Source organism: Antechinus flavipes, chromosome 1, assembly GCF_016432865.1.
Source record: "Antechinus flavipes isolate AdamAnt ecotype Samford, QLD, Australia chromosome 1, AdamAnt_v2, whole genome shotgun sequence".
Lineage (NCBI taxonomy): Eukaryota > Metazoa > Chordata > Mammalia > Dasyuromorphia > Dasyuridae > Antechinus > Antechinus flavipes.
Genome location: NC_067398.1, coordinates 702,596,373 through 702,612,640, shown reverse-complemented (window position 1 = coordinate 702,612,640; position 16,268 = coordinate 702,596,373). Strand labels below are relative to the sequence as shown.

Below are 16,268 nucleotides of genomic sequence, written 5' to 3'. Positions count from 1 at the left end.
AAGGATCTGCCTTGTGGGATGACAGTTAGCCACAGAGGAGTTAGGCAGGTGGAGGTGAAAGAATTAAGGCCACCCCAAGCCATCCTCTTTGACAAATATTTATAATGTATAGATTACAATGCAAATAATCTAGAGGCCATACAAAGCATACTATGATCCATTTCTAGAGTGAGTTTTAACTTGTTGATTCAGCTTTTTGGTTATCTCTTTCTTGGGTTGATTTCAGAAGAGAAGGGAGAGAAGGAAAAGCTTCTAATTCAATAGTCAATGGGGACATAGCTCCTTCTGGCTTCTTCTGTATATGATGGAAGACCTGATGCTCTGGGAGCTAGCCCAGTAACCAAGAGTATTATTTTCATATCTCGGCAAGAAGTTTTAACATGATTGATTCTCATTCTCTCTCTCTCTCTCTCTCTCTCTCTCTCTCTCTCTCTCTCTCTCTCTCTCTCTCTCTTTTGCTCTCTCTCTCTCTCTCCCCTCTCCTTCTTCTCGTTTCTCCCTCCCCCTCTTTCTTTTTTCTCTCTTTTCTCTTTTCTTATCTTCCGTTCTCATATTCTCTCTCTCTCTTTCTCCCTCTCTCTCCTTCCCATCTTCTTCCTCCTCTAGTTCTGTTTCACATGTACGACTCTGACAGTGATGGACGGATCACCTTGGAAGAATATCGAAATGTAAAGTATGGTCCCCATCTTGGCCCTCCCCTTGCCTTCCAGGAGACCTCTGCACACTGACTCAGACATCACTCGAATCTGTCTCTGCCTTGGTAGGTGGTAGAGGAATTGCTTTCTGGAAACCCCCACATTGAAAAGGAGTCAGCCAGATCCATTGCTGATGGAGCCATGATGGAGGCTGCCAGTGTCTGTGTGGGTCAAATGGTGAGTACTGGAAGACTAGCCAAGCCTTCCTTGGTTGTGCTTCTCAAGGACTTTATCTGTTCCTTAACGGGGTAAAAGGTGAGCTCTTCACATTGGTAGCTTGGTCTGTCTTCCCTGTGGCATCCCAAGTGGAGCAGAGAGGTGTTTCAGCTGATGAAAAGCTCGTGTGTCCCCTAATGATATTACCGAGAGACAGACTGCCAGCTGTAGCCGTGTGAGCTCAGGCGCTGGGACTGTCCCTGGAGATGGAGGCTTCGGGTCATTTTATTTACTCGTCTTTTTCAGCCGGTCTTTGGGTCCTGAGGGAGGCTTCTGGCTAGGTGGAAATCTGGTCCATTCAGCAAATTAAACTACAGCAGCACAGAGGCCCACGGCACTGGTCACGAGGGCCTGGGAGGCCCGGCTTGCTTCCATACTGGGCCAAACTCCCATTTGATTTAATTATACTTTCCCTCCTTAAATTACTCCCAATCCTACTTCAGTTTCAATTGGCGACAGCATTCTTAATTTCCCATAGTAAAATTGTTGGCAGCTGCTGAGCAACATAAAATCCACAGACACATTTTAGTAGCTGCTGGATCGGGGGTGTGTGTGTATGTGTGTGTATATGTATGTGTGTGTTCTGTGCATTTTCCCAATATTGCTCCATTTTTGCTAAAGTCATTCCCTCCAAAGTCTCATCATGGCATGGCGACCCTGTAGTCAAAAGCTTTGGCAGGCCCTCGCCGAGCTTGGAAAGGCTTCAGATGTGGGGCCGGCGATGGGCTGTACATCTGAAGAGATGTTGGTTAGTTCACAACCATTAGGCAAATTCAAAACTTATGGAATGGCTAGACCCAAAATATAGTAGGCAGCTAAGTGACCCAATGGATAGAGGCTGGACTAGTCATAAACTGTTACTCTGGGGAAGCCATTTGACTTGTTTGCCTCAGTTTCTTAATCTGTAAAATGGAGCTAAAAATAGCACCTGCTTGCTAGGATTGTTGTGAGGATCAAATGAAATAACATTTGTAAAGTGCTTGGTAGACTTTAAAGCCCTATGTACCCGGTAGCTGCCATTGTGGTTGTTCCTTAATGATTAGCTATCCTTTGGAAGGTCTCTAGAAGAATGCTCCAAAGAGCTGTCCTTAACCTTTTCCCATTCAATCGTCTTATCAGTGGCTGAGATGAAGACATAGAAGACATGTTTATCAAAACTGCAGATGACACAAAGCAGGAAGGCTCCGCTAATGCTTCGTGTGACAGTAATCAAAGACATCTCAAGGGGCTATAAAAATGGCCCGTAATTAAGATGGTGAAATTGAAGGCATAAATATCTGTAGTCTTATTCTCAGGGTCAGAAAGAATCAACTTCAAAATTACAAGATGGAAGAAAACGTGGTTGGAAGCTCCTTTGAAAAATATTGGGGATCTTTTGATGATTACAGACCCAGCAGGTGTCAACAGTGTGACGTGGTAGCCTTGGTAGCTTGGGTTGGTTTAAGAGAGGGCTAGCAGCCAAGATGAGAGAAATGATAGTCCCATTCAGGACCCCCTTAGTCCTGGTCAGAGTATTGTGCTCATCTGCTTGGGGGGAGAGTCATATTTTAAGGGACCTTGAGAACCTGCATCACAACCAGAAGGGACCAACCAGGACACGATGTCTTGTCAAGACCATGTGATTTGAGATTCTGCGTAAGGAAGAGGACATGGAGAAGGGAAGACTTAGGGGGAAATGGAAGCTTTCTTCCAGTATCTGAAGGGAAGTATCTTCTTCTAGTATCTTCTAGGGAAGAGACCCCCAGAGAGTGCGAGTGAGAACGATGGGTGGAAATGACAGAAGCAGATTTAGGCATGATGCAAACTTCCTAATGATGATGCATTCTATCCCAGAATGCAATGAGGTCTCCTTCATGGAAGGTTTTCAAGCAAAGGCTGGGATGTGTTAGAAAAATCCATATTCAGGCCCAGGCTGCCCTGTAAGGTCCCTACAGATCTTTTGTCTAAGAACGACTGTAGTTTCTCTCAGGGAGGCTCAACCCAAGTTGACTCACAGTAATGGTTATTTTGGTCACAGTCCCTCAGATGGTCCACGAATGCCATTGTAATCTGCCTTGGTGGAGGGATTATCCGTGCTAGAATGGACCCGCAGATTGGCAACAAGCATTTACTTTATTTCTAAATGCTGAAATGCAAATAGAAGCAAAATGAAAGCTGTTCCTGCCCCTGAGGAGTTTATATTCCAAAGGAAGAGGTGGAGGGGAAATCCAACACAAAAGGAAGTTGACATGACAATAAAATCATGGTCCCCATGGAAGCATCTACACGCATCCACATCTGCATAATGCTCCAACAAGTTTGGTAAGCACAAGCCTGCAAAACTTGGGAGGCAAATGCAACAGAAAAGATTTCCATGAGAGATACGTTACCTTTACTTAACATGTGAGTATGTATGGCTATGTGTGTTCAAGTATTTTATGTAAATGCAATACACAGTAGGTTCATGAGACTACAGGGCAAGAACCTGGGAGAGACGAAGCTCGGGAGCACCTCTTGGACAGAATTCTTCCAGAGCGGGATGTTCTGAATCTTAACGGACAGGCTGGCCTTGCAGTCAAGGAGATTCCATCCTGGACACCTGCTCAGTTGTAGACACGTGAGAAAGGTCAACCCCGGAGCCCTGGATAACCTTCAACAGCTAAAGTGATGGGCTAGCCCAGAAGCACCCCAGGAATGGAACTTTGGACCCAGAGCTTCTCCTCCCCAAAGCTGTGTATGAACACACACACACACACACACAAACACACACACAAATGCACACATACATACACAAATGTACTCAGACACAAACACACATACACAAACACCACACACACATTATGATGGAGACATATACAAATGCACGTACATATAGATAGATAAAGCAACACACACATATTTCCACACCAATGCAGCCATGTACACCAAACATAAATGTACACGTATACGCACAAATGCATGTGCACATTTGTTGTTTAGTCATTTTGTGACCCCCATTTTGGAATTTTCTTGGCAAAGATATTAGGACTGGTTTGCCATTTCCTTCTCCAGCTCATTTTACAGATGAGGAAACTGAGGCAAGCAGGGTGAAGTGACTACATATATGTATGTGACATGTGCATGTACACACATACATACATGTGAATCCCCCCACACACAAAGGGCTCCTCAGGCTGGTAAAATCTCTCTGCTGGCTCACCATTAGCCAGACCCCCATCTCCAATTAAGCCCCTTTCGTCCCCCTTCTCCTCATCAGTTCTTCCCCCAGCAGAGGCCCAGCCTTGTTTTCTTGGAGTCTGGTGGTGGAGAAGGAACCTTGTGGACCTTTGGCCTTCTGAACCCCCAAATTCTTACTATGAAGGATGGAGGAATAGCCTGGGCTGGTTCTGGACCAGCACTTTTGTCCCTCTCTCTCCCTAGTCTCTGCTCACTTTTTGTTTACTTCATCCCTAGCAACCGGATCAAGTGTACGAGGGAATCACCTTTGATGACTTCCTAAAGGTGGGTGCTACCAGAACAAAGGAGGCCCACCTTCTGGGAGTGTGAGGGCTGGAAAGAAGTTAGGAATGACGTTCCTCACCCGAGCTGGTGCTCTCTGCCTTGAGGGATGATTGTGCTGTGGGAGGGACACACCAAAGCCCTGGGTCCTGTGAGGCTGTAAGGGCTCCCCATTTCTGGCTGCCCCTGGCACCAGGTCCCACACGGAAGGAGAAGAGCTCACTTAGGCTGAAAGTTCTCACTTCAGAATGCTCAGCAGCTGTCTGCACTTCATTCACGCGGGCATTCTCAGTCCTTCTGGTTGGGGTCCAATGGGAGAAAAGGGAACCAGAAAAGATCTGAAGGGGATGAAGGCAGAGAGAGGGGGGAGATAAAGTTTAGGAAGAGAAGGAGAGATAGAAGAGACAGAATGAGGGAGAGAAACAAGAGAGAAGAGAGAGATGGAAAAGGAGACAGGGAGAGAGAGACACAGAATGAGAGAGAAATAAGGAGAAGAGAGAGACGGAAATGGAGGCAGGAAGAGAAAGGAGACAGACAGAATGAAGGAGAGAAATGAGAAGAGAGATGGAGGAGGAAGGAAGAGAAACAGAGATAGAGACAGAGAGAAACAGAGGAAGAAGAGGGACAAAGAAGGAGGGGAGAAAGGGAGAGAGACAGAGTTTAAAGGCCAGAATTGTTGATTAGAATTCATCTTGCTTGAGGTTCTAGCCTGGCCTCATGGTGGTTTTCTCTAGCCTTTCTGGGGCCTCGATGTCTTGCTCTGTAAAAACAGAACAGTCTTTCCCCCGCCAGATGCTGGGTAAAGCTAGTCGTTATGAAAGTGTTTGTGGTGGTGCGGGGAGCAGAGGAGCTGTGCTCATTAATCACTCACCACAGAGCCCTGACCCCAGAGCCTCCACTTGCTCCTCAATAATGGGCCTCAGGGAGCTGCTCATCCAGAGGAGGGAGGCCGGAGGCCAGCACTTAGTAAGCACCAGGCCCACCCCAAATCCTGGCTTTATAAATCTTATCTCACTTGGTCCTCACAACAACTCTAGGAAGTAGGTGCTAGCAGCTAGCAGTATCATCCCAGTTTACAGGTGAGCAAACTGAGGTAGGTAAAGGCAAAGTGACTGGCCCAGTGTCACACAGCTGGACCAGACTGAACTCGGGGCTTCCCGGCCCTAAGCCCGGCGCCCCCTGCCCACCTCAGATGTCTTTAGGCTAGAAGGGAACCTGAAGCAGGGCTAAATGAACCCCTTGAAAATTGACTGGGCTTCTGCCCTCTGCTCCCCAGTTCCCACTCACGGTACAGACAGAAGTGACTGATCTCCATGGACGCGTCTGCACGTGCTCAGAGCTTTTCGGGCCTGGCCGAGGGGCAGCGGGGAGAGAGATGGCCGTGGGAATGGACCGGCTTCTCCCCATCGGGCCTGGCAAGCTCCCTTTAATGGTGACTCTCCTCCCATTCCAGATCTGGCAGGGGATTGACATAGAGACCAAGATGCACGTCCGCTTCCTCAACATGGAGACCATCGCCCTGTGCCATTGACCTCGGCCTCCTCCGCGGGCCCGGGAGCAGCGCTCCGCAGAGGCCGGAGATGTCGGCCATGGCCGTGAGCAGCAGGGCCGTGGCTCTTTTGCTACTGACATGTCTACAATCATCCCACTCACGTGCTTCCTAAACCGAACGGACGGCGTGGGAGATCTCACTGACTTTTTACCTCCAATAAATTAGGTTTTATTAATGAACATGGCCTTGGTGTGTGTGTCCGCAGAACTATCCGATCATCTCAGAGCTGGAAGGGTTCTTGGGGGCCGTTTAGTGGCACTCCGCTGGGCCGTACCTCTCTCCGAAAGGGTCCTGCCAGCTCTCGGGCAACATTAAGGCCAACAAGACATTGGCTAAAGGGCTGTTTTTCTCCAATCTGACAAAACAAGCAAAGTGGGGTTATACTCCAGCTCCTTGAGGAAAGGAAAACTGCACCTCCTCAAGGAAGATTTCAAGTAGGAGCCCACAATCCCTTGTGGTTTACACAATCACTTTAACTAAATAGTAAGGAAGGGAGGCAGCTGGTGGCTCAGTAGACAAAGTGCTTTGTCTCAGTAGAGACAAAGAGGGACACCAGAATTCAAATCCAGCCTCAGATACTCAGTAGCAGTAGGACCCCGCACAAGTCACTTAACCCCGTTTGCCTTATTCGACTGGAAAAGTAAATGACCAAACCATACCAGAATGTTGCCAAGAAAGCCCCACAGGGAGTCAGAAAGAGCTAGATATGATTGAACAAATAACATCCTAGAAGATTTAAGCCTAGACTGCTCCCCAGGACACATTTGAATCCAGGTATGAGATTATTTTGTGTATCCCTCATAAATTTCATTTTACTCAATCTTGCTGCTTCCCGGGGTTCGGGACAACCCCAGTTCTCTTTTCTCTTTGGGGTTGGGTAAATAGTGAGACCTCCTCTGAATAAGGCTGGGAGCTGCTCTCCATCGCCCCGGCCCCTGGTGTCCACTGGGTCCCCGAGGCCTCTCCCAAGTCCAGGAGCAGCCCAGAGTTCTGAGTAGGCTGAATTCCTCTGTTCCTCCTGCTCAGATGCTCTTCAAGAGAATCAGTTTAGGAATCCAAAAAGATCTGAGCTTATTCCAGGGGAATGGATTCCCCTTTCCACAGGTGATCCAGTAGGTATTTACTAGGCCTCCTATTCTCACCTACCAGGTGACATAATCAATCAATCGACATTTATTAAGTGCCTACTGTATGCCAGACACTATGCTAAGGGCTAGGGTTGCAATAAGAGGCAAGAGACCGTCCCTGTCTTCAAGGAGCTTACAATCTGATGAACGCGTTAATTTTCCATCCCTTCAGCACTAATTGTGCAGTATTAAGACTTAGGCATTAGGGATAGGGTTAGAGTCACGCAGGCCGTGCATTTAGGGTAAGCCAGCCTGGCTGGACCATACAGTTCAGAGTCAGGAAGACTCAAATCCAGCCTCAAATACTTCCTGGCTGTGTGACTCTGGGTAGGTCATTTAACCCTCAATCCCTGCAGTTTCCTTACCTGCAAAATGAACTGGAGAAGGAAATAGCAAATCACTCTTGTATCTTCACCAAAAAACCTCAAATGGGGTCACAAAGAGTTGCACACAACTGAAAAATGACTGGAAAAAAAATGTACTTTACAAATATAATTGCACTCACAATTGTGCTGTTTTTATCCACATTTTACAGATGAGGAAACTGAGGCAGAGATTAAGTGACTTGTTCAGGGTCATGTAGCTAGTAAACATCTCAGGCAGGATTTGAACTCAAGCCTTTTAGACTCCAAAGCCTGTCCACTGTGTACCACCCAGCTTCTTTCTAAAGCTCACTAGACCATGTCTTTGCTCAACCTCACAGAAACATCCCATTTTAAAAAAACTCCTCTGGAGATTTTTTTCTACAGCTCAATCACTCACACTCAGAACTATTATATTTATATATATAATCATATAAATTAGGTATTGAAATAAAGTTGATAGGTAGTAATGGAGAATCAGCTAGGACCCTGGTGGCCTCTCAACAAGATGGTCTGGTCTGGATGGATAAGAGCTACATTTAAAAAAAAAAGGGGGGGGGTTCTATTATGGCATCACTAACAAAGTTCAAGATAATGTTCCAGGCCTCGGAAATGGGGCTGGGATACTTGTTTTCATATTGGACAGGGGCTGAGCAGCACCTGTATTAAATCTTGACTGAGCCTGCTTCATCCCAGGTGTCCCAAAACTGCTGGGAAGCTCTGTGACATCCCCATTCTCTCCTTTTAAGAGCCTGTTAGTGTTAGGGGATTCTGGGAAGATGGCAGAGTAAGTGGGTAAATTTCAAACTCTCCAGATTGCCTCCATAAATAGAACAAATTTGCACCTCAGGGTGAACACAGATTGGTGAAAAATCCAGTGGGGCAGAACAGGGGCCTGAAGCAATGCCAGAAGATCTGAAGAAAGACCCAGGCCTGGATTAACCGGAAGTGCAAACACCTCTGGACTAGCTCCACAGAAACTTCATAGAGGGACCCCTCAGGTGAGCTGGGTGTGGCTGGAGCCTCAGCAGGAACCACAGAGGCTTTCATCTCCCCTATCATTTTGTGGAATATATTGTATGTAGGTGTATACATACATATACATATATATATACATACATACACACACGTATACATAATCATCTTTTCTTAACTGTAGCTTGCTTGGGGGTGGAGAGGAGTTAAAAGGAGATTTGTGTTTCTATGTGTGTGTGTGTATGTATCTATATATGTATATGGAAATAGATCCTTTTTTAAATATGGTCTTCTGGGGGGAAAGTGAAAGTGGGGAAAAAAGAATAAAGTAAATAAAGTGCACAACAAAGAACAAAAGAACAATTTACAAGGAAGTAAAAGATGGACATTCATGAATATAATTTCTTCTACTAATATACTTTTTTTAATTTTAAAATTTTTTTATTAAAGCTTTTTTATTTATAAAGCATATGCATGGGTAATTTTTCCAACATTGACCCTTGCAAAACCTTTTGTTGCAAATTTTCCCCTCCTTCCCCCCACTCCCTCCCTTAGCTGGCAGGTAGTCCAATAATATACATTCTTAAATTGATATTTGTTATATATTTTGAATCCTCCCTGATGTTCTGCTGGGCACGTGACAATGTTCTCTTTTGTTTTGTATTACTTTTCTGTTTTTCTTTTTTGCTTATTTCTTCAAATAAAATAAATTTGGAAATTAAAAAACATATAGCTAATAAAAAATGGATAAAAATAAAATACATCAAAAAAAAAAACTTAGTGTGATGATGATAGGTGATTTGAAATTCCTACTCAGCACCTTAAGGTTTGTAAAGCACTTTCATCACAACCACCCAGTAGATATTCACATGTTTTTCTCTCCATTTTGAAGATCAGGAAACTGAGGTGTTAATTGGCTCGTCCATGGTCTGGCGGCCAGTAACTTTCCGAGGCAGTCTTCACAGACTCAATAAAACCAACTTAAAAATGTGAACCCCTTTTTAATATATATATATATATAACTCTTTTTTTATTGTAGCTTTTTATTGACAGAACATATGCATGGGTAATTTTTCAACATTGACCCTTGCAATCACTTCTGTTCCAATTTTTCCCCTCCTTCCCTCCACCTCCTACTCTAGATGGCAGGTAGTCCCATACATGTTAAATGTGTTAATGTATATGTTAAAATGTATGTAGCTTTTGTCCATCCAGACCAGACCATCTTGTTGAGAGGCCACCAGGGTGATCTCCATTATTGCCTATCAAATTTATTTCAGTCCCTAATTTGTAGGGGGAAACCATAAAAAATAGAAGAAGGTAGGATTAGCCAGGAAAGAAGAGTTTCCCAGAGAGCAGAAGCTGCTAAGAAACGCCCATCATCCCTAGGGCTGCCTTTGAATTTTTTTCCCCCAAACCACCCTGGCTTCCTAATCACTAATGGAGGAATTCCCTGGAGCAGCCCCAGCTCTGCACTGATGCCATACAGTTAACTATGGCCTATATCCTCCTTGGGTCCACCCTTTTGATTGAGTTAGTATTTTCCTGGCTTGAGGTTTGCTTTGCTTCCCACCCACCCTTCCCCTTCCCAGCTAGAATTAAAGAGATGCTACATAGGTCATAAGTTCCCCTCCTGACCCATACAGCCTAAGCTCTCTGGAGCCCTTGGCCCACGGTCATTTGCATGGCTAATTAAGATAAGATTGATTCATCCAGAATTTGCCATGTGCTCGACACAAGATAGAATTTACAGAATCACCAAATGACCAGAACCCAGAGGGTGTGTTCACATTGGCCAGAGGAAATGTTCACTGGAACATGTGCTATGAAATTTTCTTGTGTTCTTTTCCTTTCCTCCTGGTGAGTTATTTGTATGGAATTCTCTTTCTGATCATTTGGATGACTTGGGAAATCATTAGAGCTGCCTATTAGTTTGTGGGCAAATCGGCTACCAAATAGGGGAGGTTAATTTTGGTGAGGGTTCCCCATAGTGTACTTGTGCTGCTGTATTTTGATTAATAAATAAGCTATAGGTCATCACTCCAGGTACCGCTTTCAGAAAGGCTTCGACCATCTGTTGTCCAGTCTGTGCATTCTAGGCTAAAAAGGCGCTTCTGAATGATTTTGTTAACGACGCTCTCCCTATTGGTGCTTCATTAGCTGAAAGGCCTTGATGAGCACGGGGGAATGTTGGACTTATAGCACAGAAACTGAGGCTAGCAGGATGATCAAATCCAGGGAATGGAACTGAAAGATGGCAGATGTTACACTCATTTTGAAAAACGCAGCAAGCCAAAAGATAGACCTGACATTTGTTTTTAGTCATTTCCTATCTAATACACAGGACGCCGAGACATAGTCACTAAAAGGAAATAAGACAAAAGCAAAAAGTTAGATTAAATAATGGAAAGAACCTGAGCACTCCTTCCAGAGCTCACAAGTGAGGAAGGCAGTGGGCAAAAATGTGGATATATGGTAGCTGTCCAGTTGAGGTCATATTTCTACCTTCCAGCCCCCTCCAGTCCTTTTCCCTCACCTGCTTGGAGGTTGTTGGAAACAATACGTTTATTTCTATACCTTTAGAAGTGGAAGCCTGATATAATAATAGTAAGCACTAGATTTTTTGAGTCTGGAGGAGTTGGATAAAAATCCTATACTTAAAAACATGAAGGCAGCCTCTAAGTATCAGGTCTCAAACTCTGTTGTAAAGCCATAGTCATCAAAACAATCTGTTATTGGCCAGAAAGAGAGTGGTCAATCAATGGAAGAGATTAGGTACAAAATACACCACAATAAATGGACACAGTAACCTAGTGTTTAATCAACGCATAGTCCCAAGCAACTGGGGCAAGAACTCATTACCTGAGAAAACTGCTAGAGATCTGGAAAGTATTCTGGCAGAAATAAGGCATGGACCAACATCTCACTCGACATACCAAAATGGGTTCTTCATTTAGACATAATGAGTGATATCAAAGGGAAATTGGAGGAATATGGGGGGAAATCTATGGGCAAAGGAAGAATTTATGATTAAACAAGAGACAGAACATCAGGAGAGGTAAAATACATAATTTTGATTACATTACATTAAGCAAGTTCTTCTTTTTAAAATAGTACTTTATTTTTTCCAAATACATGCAAAGATAATTTTCAACATTCACCTTTGCAACACCTTTTGTTCCAAATTGTTCTTCCTCTTTCCCTCCCTCCTCCCTCCCCTAGACAGCAAGAAACCCAATATAGGTTAAACATGTGCAATTTTTCTAAACACGTTTCCACATTTGTCATGCTGCGTGAGAAAAATCGGATCAAAAGGGGAAAAACATAAGAAAGAAAAAACCCAAGCAAACAACAACAAGGTGAAAATACTGTTCTCTGATCCACTTTCAGTCTTCATAGTTCTCTCTCTAGATGTAGATGGCACTTTACATCCAATTCTATTGGAATTGCCTTGAATCACCTCACTGAAAAGAACCAAGTTCAACATTAAACAAGTTTTACATAAACTAGAAGCAGGCAACTAGGAAAATTTTTTACCGCAAGTTTTTCTGATAAAGGTCTTGTTTTCCCAAAATATAGGGAACTGAGCCAAATTTATAAAAAGAATCCATTGTCCAGTTGATAAATGGTCAAGAGATATGAACAGTCAGCTTTCAGAAGAAATCAAAGTTATCTATAGTCATATGAAAAAATGCTTTAAATCACTATTGATTACAGAAATTCTAATTAAAATAACTCTGGAAGTACCACTTCATACCTATCAGATTGGTTAGTATGACAGAAAAAAAGTGGCAAATGCTGGAGGGAACATGGAAAAATAGGGACACTAATTCTCTGTTGATGGAGTTGTGAACTAGTCCAGTCACTGGAAAAAAAAAAGTGAATTAAAGCCAAATCTATGAAACTGTGCATATCCTTTGACCCACTAATACCACCATTACAAGGTCTGTACCCCAAAGAGAAAACTAAAAGAAAAAAGATCCACATGTAGAAAAACAAGTATAGCAGTTCTTTTTGTGGTGGCAAGAAATTGGAAACAGGAAAATTGGAGAATGGTTGAACTATGATATATGATTGTGATAGAATGTGAGTGTGCTACAAGAAACAATGAGCAGGATGGTTTCAGAAAAACCTGAGACTTCTATAAACTGATGCAAAATGAAGTGAGCAGAACCAAAACATTGTACAGAGTAATAGCAACATTGTAATGAACAGAACCAGAACATTGTACATAGTAATAGCAACATTGCAACAACAATCAGTGAAAGACTTTACTGAGTAGAACCAGATCATTGTACATACTAACAGCAACACTGTAACAATCAACCCTTAAAGACTTTACTTTGAGCACCAGAACATTATATATATAGTAATAGCAACATTGTAACAATAATCAACCCTGAAAGACAACTAGTCTGAGCAAAACCAGAACATTGTACATGTAATAGAAATATTGTAACAATAATCAACCCTGAAAGACTTAATTACTCTGAGCACAATCAGAACACTGTACACAATAAAAGCAACATTATAACAATAATCAACACTGAAAGACTTAGCTACTCTGATGATAAAATGATCCATGACAACTCTGCTGTTCAGAGAGAGAACTGAAAGAATCTGAATACAAACTGAAGCACATTTATTTTTCCTTTTTTTTTTTTTTTTTTTTTTTTTGGCAACATGGCTAATGTGGAAATATTTTGCATGCATAACTGATATCATATTGCTTGTCTTTTTAATGGGTGGGGAAAGGACTGGAGGGAGGGAGAGAATTTGAAACTGAAAATTAAAAGTAAAAAAAGAAAAGAAATAAATGCTACTGCTGATATTAGCTATGCGATCCTGGGCAGATCATTTTCTGTCTGAGCCACTTTCCTCTTCTGTAAAATGGGAATGATAATAATACCTATACCTATTAAATATTTATTGTATTTATAGGTATTTAATTCCACAGGGATGTGGCTCAAATGAGATAATGGAGTTAAACAAATTTGCAAACTTTGAAGCATGGTATAAATTATTATTGGCAGTAGTAGTAAAAGTAGTAGTAGTAGTAGTAGTAGAAGTAGTAGTAGTAGTAGTAGTAGCAGCAGCAGCAGCAGCAGCAGCAGCAATTTGCCACATTACTGAAAAGAGGAAACTTAAAAAGGAATCCAACAATCTGAAACAAATTAATTTTCTGTGTTTAAAAGAGGAGGAACTTAGGCTAAGTCTACAGTTACTTTAGAGAATAAATTATAAATAAATTGATGTTATAATGAAGCAAAACCAGCGATTTGGGGTCCGGACTATTGGTTGTCCTTTAAGAAAAGAACGACTGCTAGCCTTTAACAAAACACTTCTATTTTTCTGGACCAGGTCAGAATTCAGGAGATCCTTTTATCCCTCCACAATAGAAAGGCAGGTCTGCTTCTGACTTGACCCTTCTCTTTCCACAGCTAAATCAATCTTACCTGCACTACAGTTAATAAGGGCGAATGAGAATGCATCCTCTCCACTCCCCCCAACCCCCCCATCCGCAGTGCTGGGAACAGCACAATGTGACTTAACTAGGCTTTGGGGGAGTTAAAAATACAAGTTGCTTTGGCAAGGGTTTTGCAAAACACCTGCCTCCCAGGCTGTCCTCCCACTCAGTGACCTTGGAAGGAGAAAACAGTGGAGTGGGAAAGAATCAGCATCTCTCCCCGGCAGCTTCCCTAAGCATCAGTCCCTACCTTTCTCTCCTCGGTTCCCAATATGCCCTTTTAAGAAGCTACCAGGGATGCTGGCTGGGGTGCGGCATCAGGTCAAATGAACGCTGGAGGATGGGGCTCGGGCCGGGGCCCGGCTCCTGAGAACTTTAGCTTGTTAAGCGAGAGAGCGATAATAATGGACATGAGAGTGACTGAGAGCTGAATGGAAGGAAACACACTGTGTCGGGGAGTCTGGATGGTGTGGGCTGGAGCAGCAGCTCTCAGCCTTACTGCTGGGGTCACCTCGGCTAGTTTGTCTAGCCTCAGGTTCATTGCATAGATACAGTGGAAAGTGCTAGTACTTTGAATCAGATGGCCCAAGTTTAAACCCTGGCTATCATTTAATGCTGAGAGACCTGAGCAAGTTGATTGGCTTCTGGGCCTGTTTCTTCATCTGTAAAATGGGTGGTGCCTTCTCTTAAGCAGATGAACCAGAGAGAGCTGTGGCAGAGGGTTCAAGCTGCCATCTCCTACAGAATGGGTAGGTCAGCGGCCTTTCTGGCACGGGAAAGGGCACCATGGATATGGGGATTGATCCTGCCAGAATAGGTCTTTGCTTCTAAAGCAAAAATAGTATGGCATTGAATGAGAGCAGGGACCATTAAAACTTTCTGGACAGTTGCTCTTGGAAAGAGAGTTAATAAAAGAGAAGGTGAGTCCACTGAGTGACACAAAAGGATTTTAGCCACCTTGAATTTAAAACAGGATCCTGGTGCAGAGCGCACCAGGATTCTGACAGCAGAAGCTGGGTCAAGGCAGCCTGTGGTGGGGCTGGCTCTTCCCATCTGAGGCCCTTCACCTGCCCCTCTCCGGCTGCAGTGAAGCTCTGGACGTATGGCTGTGACAAGGGAGAAACTCAGAAGGCCGAAGGCATAGCCAATCAGGCTGGATTGAAAAGCTTTTGGACCCCACAACAGAGGCAGTTTTCAATCTGTTAACACAAAAGATGGCCTCCAAACGTGGGCCAACGGACAGCCTCTCAGGTTTGCCTTTCCAGGAAGGCCAAGTATTTCCATCCCAAGTGATAACCAGATTCTTCTCTTAGTCAGAGATCTTCTGAAAGTCATTCATAGAACTTATTTGTGCAAGGGACCATCGAGATAACAGGATCACACAATAAGAGCTGCCATGGATCTTGGAAATCATTCCAAATGGTCTATTTGACAGAAAAGGAAACCAAGGCACAGAGGAGCCAAGTGATTTGCCCAACAACACAAAGATAGTAAATGGTAGGTGTGACCCCAGGGTCAGGGCTTTAATGTCATTGCTTAAGAAACAAATGCCTGCCCCCCCACTATAACCTGTATCGCATTAGCCCTGCTAAATCCTCCCTTAGAGGGTGCCTGTGTTTATAGCCTTCCATAACTAAATTCTGCATGTGGCATAATCTTTCCATTACGAGCTGAAGGACAGCCATGAAAAATTAAGTTTTAATGAGCAAAACTGCTTGAGGTTTTTAGTAGCCAGAATTGGAAAGAGCTGAGCTCATCAGAATTAAGATTTATAGAGTAGGGCTAAACATGAGGAACCGGGGTACTGCCTGCCGACGCTCACGCGTGAGAAGTTGCCCAAAGGTGAATAAAAGATACAAGGAGAAGAATGACTGAAGACGGAGGGGAGGAAAGGGAAGGGAAGCCCAGCTTCCCGAAGCGGTCGGGCGGGATGCTGGATTACGGAGGAGGGGAGGCCAGTGGTTGTCAGCAAAGAGCAGTGACTCCTTCCCTGCTGGGAAAGTGGATAACTTGACAACCCTGGCAGAGGTCGGCTGTTTGAAGCGCACGATTTTGGCCTGATGCGCTATTCATCTGGGACTCCATCTCAAAGTCAGTGGCATCTAATTGCAATAGATTTTTAACAAATGGAAGAAGTTGTGTCCGAGAGAGATGAAAACCGGTGCAAAATTGTATTATTTCAACAGTAGTCAGTCATTAATAGTACTGTTGCTGATAGAGGAACTCATTTTTAATGGGGTTCATTTGAAATTTTTAGTAAAATGCTTATCTAACCCCTGATTTTAATACTAATTCTGCCTAATTTCATTTAAGTCAGTGACTGCCTTCCTCATCTGCACAGCCGGGTGAATGATGAAATGCAGAAGGCCACGGGAGGCTGCTTTTTGAAAACAGACA

At 43.7% G+C, this 16,268-nt stretch overlaps 1 protein-coding gene across 1 annotated transcript in view; it reads left to right on the top strand.

Moving 5' to 3' along the window:
* The window catches only part of TESC (tescalcin), a 61,716-nt gene extending 55,597 nt beyond the window's left edge, over positions 1 to 6,119 (top strand). The window contains exons 5-8 of the mRNA XM_051972871.1: positions 607 to 668; positions 765 to 872; positions 4,344 to 4,391; positions 5,842 to 6,119. Coding sequence (XP_051828831.1) covers positions 607 to 668; positions 765 to 872; positions 4,344 to 4,391; positions 5,842 to 5,919 — 296 coding nt within the window. The 3' untranslated portion in view covers positions 5,920 to 6,119. The remainder of the gene's footprint in view (positions 1 to 606; positions 669 to 764; positions 873 to 4,343; positions 4,392 to 5,841) is intronic.
* The last annotated feature ends 10,149 nt before the right edge of the window (positions 6,120 to 16,268 follow it).